The sequence below is a fragment of the Jatropha curcas genome, chromosome 1 (genome assembly GCF_041381405.1).
Source record: "Jatropha curcas cultivar XTBG-Jc1 chromosome 1, XTBG_Jcur_1.0, whole genome shotgun sequence".
NCBI lineage: Eukaryota > Viridiplantae > Streptophyta > Magnoliopsida > Malpighiales > Euphorbiaceae > Jatropha > Jatropha curcas.
The window spans coordinates 26,922,054-26,930,498 of record NC_143151.1 but is presented as its reverse complement, the minus strand read 5'-3'; the positions used below and the strand labels follow the sequence as shown (position 1 = coordinate 26,930,498).

The following is an 8,445-nucleotide window of genomic DNA, read 5'->3' as shown; positions in this document are numbered from 1 at the left end:
GATTTTAAAATACACTGAATGGAATTTATAAACAAATAAAAAAATAGATAGAATTAAGAATGTATTTATTATTTTATGATAAGTTTAAAATTAATTTTTTTTAAAACCACTAATTAATGTACTACAAATAAGGGGAAGGGAATTATAATTATAATCAAAAGAGAATAAGTATTATTTATCCTAAGAATTAATAGAGAATGGAAATCCAAATCCCATAAGCATATGATATTATGGTGGGAGGAGGTCAAAGCCACTCTAAGAGCCATTATCCAACATTACAGCCGTTAAAAAAGAAAAAAAAAAAAAATCAATTTCTTGTCTAATCAAGAAAATAAATCACCACCGTCCATTATTCTAAAGAATCTCCTCATCTCTATAAACTCTCCCCCTTGCCTCTGCCCTTTGCTGCCAAGTAACGCAATTTCGTAACCTTCTACCGAGAGATATTCCCACAGAGAGAAACACCACCACCAAAAATTATGGCGGCCACAGTCTCTTCTCCTTGGGGCAAGGCCGGCGCGTGGGCTCTCGACGCTGAAGAACATGAGGAGGAACTCCGTCAACAACCATTGGTTTCTCAAAACAATACTGATTCTGCTTCCGGTGAGTCTGAATTCCCTTCCTTAGCAGCCGCCGCCGCCACAAAACAGCCTAAGAAGAAGAAGAACCAAACTCTTTCATTAGCCGAATTCTCGGCTAAGGCTTCTCAGCCAAGCCAACAATCTAGAAGCCTTACCCATGAAGATCTTCTCAATCTCCCGACCGGGCCACGCCAACGCTCCGCTGAAGAGCTCGACCGTACTAGGCTTGGCGGAGGTTTCAAATCGTATGGCATGAATAACCGAAGCGGTGACGATTCGTCTAATTCTAGATGGGGCGGTGGTAATTCTAGGGTTTCAAGTAGGGATAGGGACGCGAGCAGAGAATTGGCGCCCTCTCGCGCTGATGAGATCGATGATTGGTCAAAGACGAAGAAATCACCGGTAGGGAATGGCTATGAAAGGAGAGAGAGGGGTTCGTTCTTTGATTCGCTGTCAAAAGCTGATGAATCGGACAGTTGGGTAGCGAATAAGCCAACGGAGTCACGGAGATTTGGTGCTACTAATGGTGGATTTGAAAGGAGAGGGAGTTTCGATTCTTTATCCAGAGATAGACATGGTTCTAATAGCGGTGCTGGTGGTGCTGATTCGGACAGCTGGGGAAGGAAGAGAGAGGATACTAATATAACAGGAACTGCAAGGCCGAAGCTTGTATTGCAGCCACGTAGCTTGCCTGTAAATGATAACGGCACCGCAGCGAAACCAAAAGGATCGAACCCATTTGGGGATGCGAGGCCGAGAGAGGAAGTGTTGGCTGAGAAAGGAAAGGACTGGAAAGAGATTGATGAGAAGCTGGAATCTGTCAAGATCAACGGTAATAAAGAAATGGAAAGAGGCAATTCCACTTCTTTTGGGAAGCGGAGCTTTGGGCGTGGGGGTTCTGGTAATGAGCATGTGGAGAGGAGCTGGAGGAAGCCTGATTCAATTGATTCCGGTTCTCGTCCCCAGAGGTTTGATTAATATACTTTTTGATTTATCAGTTGGTAAATTAGGAGAAATTTAGTTCATTTTTATGGTTTTGATCCTTTGTTGCATTGCAATACGGGGTTGCTGATTAGAAGGATTAAATTCATGATCTTTTTACTTGGAACGAATTTGAATGATTGAATTTGCTAGCTTTATGAGACACTGATTGGAAGTTGTTTCTGTTCCTGCTTGTTTTTGATTGTCGTTCAAGAGACTTTTAGTTCTCAAACCTGTAAAAATGTATGCACTGGCACTTAGTTCGAGCACCCCAATCTCTTTATGCTCATGAGAATATTATCTTTTAAAGGCTATTTTGATTCAGCGCTGCCTATGGCGTCTTTGGTCTTCCTCCTGAATCTGGGATATCTACCACTATTATTTTTTAATTTATGAGATTATATATATCTTAAAGACTCCTTTTCTTCTTAACTTGGACTAATCCACGGAATCATTATTTGAATCACAGCCCCCAACATTTTTCTACGGAAATCTTCTCTAGGAATTCTTTGTATCAATCTGTGGGCCGTGTGAGTACATGTATTGCGTTCTTTACTGTCCCCTAAACTTGATTTGCATCAATTTCCCACATTCACTGAATTTGGTCTCAGCACTTGATCAAATCTATGTGCTACTGGATAATTGCTTTTAGTTGAGTCGGTGCTGTTTTGGGTGGTATTGGGAGAGAGGGGTCGCCGTTTTTATCTTAATGTGGCTTAGTTAGGACCATCGCTCATGTTTGATGTGTTCAGATGAGCTACGGCCTTCTAAACTTAATGAATACTGAAGTTAGTTGTATTTTATTCATATGATAGAAACTGACAAGAAAACATATAGGGCTTATGATTATGTGGTTTCAGCTTTCATTTTTGTATTTTGTTTGATTAAATTTTGTTGAGTGTTACAAATACTTATGTGTCAATTGGGCATCTTAAGTCAACTTGAAATGAAGTAAGTTAGATGCTTGCGTACTATGTCTATTCTTTTTTACTATGCTGTTCTGCCATGAGATTGGGATGGATTGCTATAGTTTTTGAGAAAAATGTTTTCCACTGGGTGCAGTGCTGAGCAAATTGAGGATGGCTCTGAAAATGATCAGCTTACTGAGGACGGACGTTCTGAAGGAAATTGAAGGAGATTCACTCGTGAGATTCTGAGGATTGGAAAAGGGGAAAAGAAACAAATGAAAGAGAAGAGAGCACTGAGTTTTGTTAAGTAGTCAAAGATGTTTTGTCTCATTACTTATTTGTATGAGTTTTGCCACAACCGTTATGACTGTCAAATACAGTGTGGAGATAATTTTGATAGGCTTAAAGTAATTTTAACATTGATTTGTCATTGATTCTATAGCTTTTTTCTGTAGTTTGGAATTAAGAACTGTCTGTTATTACACTGTTTAAGTTATTCTTGTTCAGTTTTGACCGTGTGTTCGTCCAGAGCTTGTAATTTCTTTTTCTGGTTGCAAGTTTCTGCCTGTATTAAATCAGTTGTTACTTGTGCATAATATTATCTCTCTGGTTTCTTCGTGTTTCCAATATTACTTATGTGGGCGTTGTTGGGGATGACAATACCATGTTACTTTGTTTTTTAGTCTTTTGGATTTGTGGTGTGTTTTATAGCTTTTTGGTTGGCCCTTTGCTCTGTTCATTTTGGCTGTGACAGGAAATACTGAGCTTTAGCAGACACAAGGGTTGTGAAATCTCTATGCATGATGTATTATTTGGTACCTTATTGTGTGGTTGTGATTAGTTTATCCAAGTGATGAAAAGCTACTTTCTTAAAGCTTTGAATCCAACCCGAGGCCGGCTTTTTTGGTGGAAATTTGCTTCTATGGCTCAGAATCTCATTCTGGGCACTTGCCTTTTTACAATGTTCCTCTTGAATCGGTTGTTCTCTATTTTCTATTTAGTAGACAGAGTCTTTTAAGTGGGGAATAACACTATTAATTCGGATTTTAGGTAACCTAATTCTGTTAACATCCTACATGGCATCATGAAGACTTTTTCTTTTACCGTTAAAAGAAGGCCAGGTATTCTATGTTGTTAATTAATGTGACAAAACAAATTGAGTTTTTACAAGAGAGGTGTATTGGTAGGTCTAAAAGAATTAATCCATAATACCTAATTGGTAGTCCTAATTCTTCCAAATTAAATTTGCTAATTTTATTCATTAAATTTTGATTTTTAAACTTCAGTAAGACGTTCATCCAGTGAAATCTATTAACCCAAATGGTAACATGATGTATTAAATTAAAATATTTCATAAGGAAAAGCATAATTTATAAAAGAATAAATAAGAGAGAGCGAAGAAGGTTTCAAGATACAATAGTAGATTTTACTTTTTTCATTCTGTTTTTACTTGTTTCATGTAGATGGGTAATTTGCTAACTAATAATGAGTAGGTATTTTATTAGTTTATAATTTTTTATTAAAAAATCAAAATTGAATGGTTAAAAAATAATAAATGAAAATTATAGAACGCCTCAATTAAATTAGTTCAAAGTTTGATTATCATAAATGGAATTAACCCCCGAGTCCCCTTTCAATCTTTGAGTTTGTTTTTGGGTTTGTAGAATTTTACTTATATATGCCCATGAAAATTATCATATGGATAGTAGGCTTGGAATCCACTGTTCAAGATTTTTAAAATATTGAATCTGAATCGGTCTTTGAACTATCGATTTCGGTTTCGGCATTGATTTTTGACGAATCTATGGTTTCGATCACGGTTTCCAGCTACACATGTATTAAATTTTTTTTAAAAAATAAAAATTTAATTCTAAGGTGCTTTTTTTTTTGAAAAAATTAATGTGAATTTTAAAAAAAATTAAATTTATTTTAAATAACTTTTAGAATACTCCTACTCATATAAGCAATTAATTAATTAATTTTATAAAATAATCAAATAAATTATCATTTTAATTTTGTCTAAATGTTATTAATTAAATAAATTACTAGAAAAATTTTAAAAATGCTTCAAACAATGTAATTTTGAATTAAGTAAAATATTTAAAAGGAGAAAATGTTGAACTCCCATTTGTATTAAAAAAATATAATTATATACTAAATTTTATGAAATACGCTAAGTGATTATAATTTTAAAAAAAAAATTCCAGTTCGATCCGGACTGAAATCGCCGTTTAACATTCAGTTCCGGTTCAGAATTTACTATGCACATAAACTTTAATCGACTCTTAAACCGTCAATTCTAGTCCAATTTCAATTCATCTACAGTATGATTTGGTTTCGATTCAAACTGAACCGGTGGGCATACCTAATGGATAGTAGCCCATATATTATGCTGACTTTTCAATTTCTTTTTCTCATTTTTATTATATCCTTTTTATGAACTGAGTCCTATCTAATACCCATGTGTCTAGAGGGATAGATTGAAAGCCCAAGCTATAACATTTAGAGATGATTATATTATAGGTTTGATGTGTGAAATTTGCCAGTTTTTTTTTATTTAATATTTTAACTTCTTATTTGTTATTAATTAAATATTTAAAGAGATAATTATTTTTTAATCAGATTTTTTTAGCAAATTAAAATTAATAATTTTTACTTAATAAATGAGAACTAGAATTGTTTACACCTGGTCTACATTTAATTGTTTAGCAAAATGACAAAAAAAAAAAAAAATCCTCAATTTTGAAATTATTACGAATTTGAGATGGGAATGGAAATGTTGAGAAGAGGTGGTAACGTTTTATGAGGTTCTCAGCTGCGTTTAGCAAAATGGTGAGCTGTATTGTTTTGGTTAACTTAATTCATGGTATGAGTGGGACCCCCAAATAAGAACTTTTTACTACAAATTTAGTGGTTAATTTCCACTTAAGTAACTATTGCAATTAAAATGTTATCATGGGATAAAATTGACAGAAAAATTAAATTCTATGGAGTGAAATTATAATAAGATGTAAAGTAGAGAGTATTTTTTAATATATTACATTTATAATTTTAAGGGAACAAAAGGCTTTTTGCTTTTCGTATTCTTTAATGGTAAACATTAATACAGTGAAATAATTATTGAAATATGAATAGCATACTAGATAATAATAATAAAATAATAAGATAATAACAAAATAATAGGATAATAACAGAATAAGTTTATTTATCTAACTGAATTAATAAGTTGTTTATATGAATTTGCAATTTAAATTTGTCTGAATAAAAAAATTTCTTTTTAAAGCTGATTCAATTAGCTATATAATATATTAGATGAGAAAATAAAACTGATCTTACAGTTATAAAACAGCATCATATATCACTTTTTAATGATTCAGCTCAATAAATTATTAGATCAAATTTAACATCAGACCCATGTAAATGATTTTGTAGCTAAATCAACAATTTATAAAGCTAAATAATTAAAGATTTGTATTTTTTAAATGATTAAAAAGTAATATATAAAATATAATTTTATAATTATCTATGGGAATTTTGTCGTTTTTATAAAAGAAGTCATATAACTTATTTAATCAATTTTTAAATATTTTTTCCATTCAAATAAAATTTGGCTTGCAAATTTAGATAAACAGTTTATTGGTTTAAAGGCATATAAACTTATTTCATTCATGTTTTTGAATGAATAGATTGAAGGTGGAATAAACCGTCAATAAGACAGAATAGATAAAAAAGAAATTACTGATAATATGTGAGAAGCCCTAGTCCCTTTCCTTTCTCTCTTTTCTTTTTAATCTTCAAATCTTAGTTTTAGTTTAGAGTTGTCACGGTTCATAGATGGTAACCCCTACCTTCTAATTTTCTTTTGTTTCATTCTCTTGCTTTCACATCGATAAATTTAAATATATTTTTCTTGTAATAGATCTGTCTTTTTTTATTTTTGTTATTGTTGTTTTGTCTCTATATTTGAATTTTTTTTTTGTCACTTTTCTGTGGTGGTGATCCCTTTTCTGTGAAAGTTGATTGCAAAATAAAAATATAATATTTTATTTTATTTTGGTTAGAGACTTTAGCATAGTGGCCAAAACTCATTTATGTTTGTTATATGTTGTAAATTCTTAGAAAAACAATCTAGACATAGAAGATCCAGATAAATTATTTTGTTATTTAAATAAAGTAATGGATGGACTAATTGCTGCTATAAAAATTTATATCTTTTATCAAGATTAACTTCAAACGGAAAGATCTAATATTATATTTTTAAATTTTAGTTTCATTTTTCTAAAGAATATGAATTTTCTTTAAAAGATTAGCAAACTGTATTAGTTACTTATAGTAAAGTTTTATGTCTAGTTTATATGATTATTTATAATTCTTGATATTATTATTATTAATAAAATACGTTTCAGAAAAAAAAAAAAAAAAGACAGAATAGACAAGGCTTTAATCCCTTTCTCTCCATATATATTGGAACTTATACGAATCATACTTTGAGACGAAGAAGTAACCTCCGTTCCGAAATATTTGTCGAATTTGAAATTTCATATTCCTTAAAAAACTATTAAATTTATTTAAATTACAATAAATTATTGAATAAATTGATTATATTACCCTCAATTTAATATAAAAAATAGAGAGATAAATTTTTGAGAAATTGAAATAATAATTATTGCTCGTATATAAAAAATATAAAAAAAATTTTTTATCACTCATCCAGACCAAAATTGCAATAAATATTTAAAAATATAATATTTTTTTAAATATAACAAATATTTAAGAATGTAGGCGGTATTTGGTAGGCATGCACTCTGCAGTTAAGGAGAAAAGGAAAAGAGGATGGCAGCCTGCCAGTGTCTAGCTTAGCCCATGATTATCAGCCCAATTTTCATCAATGCCTATCTTCCTACTTCAACGGCCAACTAATACTCTCCACCGCCAAAAGCACACAACACATAATAATAAAGCATATAACTAACCACATACTTCTCTAATATTTTCAAAGTAACAATATAGAATTTTTTTTTTTTTTTTTGAATTAACGGCTACAGAATTTCTCCAACTATTCATGAAATTTACTGTAACTGATAATTTGTCTTGCATTAATCTAACAGATTTAAATATGACACGTAACATCATATGTGCTTTGATATGTAAACAAGGCCTCAGCTGGTAGTATGTTAATTAATAGCAGGTCTTTCTGTACATCTTTCTTTGAATATTGTGGTTATGAAGCATATATAAACCTATATACATAAATGCTGCAATTTCAGGTGCAATTAATTGAGGTTCTTTCTTTAAAATGATTTGTTCTTATAGTAAAAATTATATTATCGGTTTGGTTTGGTAAGCCACAACGAAAGATAATCAAATGCATTTCTAAGTCTAATCTCTAACAACTTTTTAAAATAGTGTTTACCTTTTTGAGTAGTTTTAAAATACTATTATTATCAGTTATAAGACTCGAAAATATGATATTCAAATTACTTTTTAGAATTTAATAAATGTTTAATGAAACATTACTCTTTTTAATATTCAGTGTTTGTGAATAATTAAATGAATTTTTTTAAATTATTTTTTATATAATGACTAATTAAACCGTTATTTTTACAAAATAATTATATTTAAAATTAATATATAAATAATTAATCACTAATAGTTAATATGTAATCACTACTATAGTAGTCGATAGTTATTAATAGTTATTAGAACAAATGTATATAAACGCGTACGTGGATAGGAATAATTACACACATTTCTAATCACAACAAACTTATAACACAAGGAATTTCTGTCACATTTATTAGGAAAGATAGTACCAAAATAAATTAGAAGAGCTGCTCAAGCCACATGAAGATCAATTTATTATCATATCTCTTAAATGAATTGCCGTACCATTTACCTGTTCCCTGAAACTTTTTTTTTTTCTTTTCAACACATACTAATAAATATAGGCAGTTGAGAGTTAAATTCATGAACAT

The 8,445-nt window shown here is 30.8% G+C and overlaps 1 protein-coding gene across 1 annotated transcript; it reads left to right on the top strand.

Annotated features, from left to right (window-relative positions):
- The first annotated feature begins 387 nt into the window (after positions 1 to 387).
- On the top strand, positions 388 to 2,998 carry LOC105643776 (glycine-rich protein). Its single transcript, XM_012228981.4, has 2 exons — positions 388 to 1,549; positions 2,625 to 2,998. The coding sequence occupies exons 1-2, from the start codon at positions 480 to 482 to the stop codon at positions 2,692 to 2,694; spliced, it is 1,140 nt and encodes a 379-aa protein (XP_012084371.1). The 5' UTR covers positions 388 to 479; the 3' UTR covers positions 2,695 to 2,998.
- The last annotated feature ends 5,447 nt before the right edge of the window (positions 2,999 to 8,445 follow it).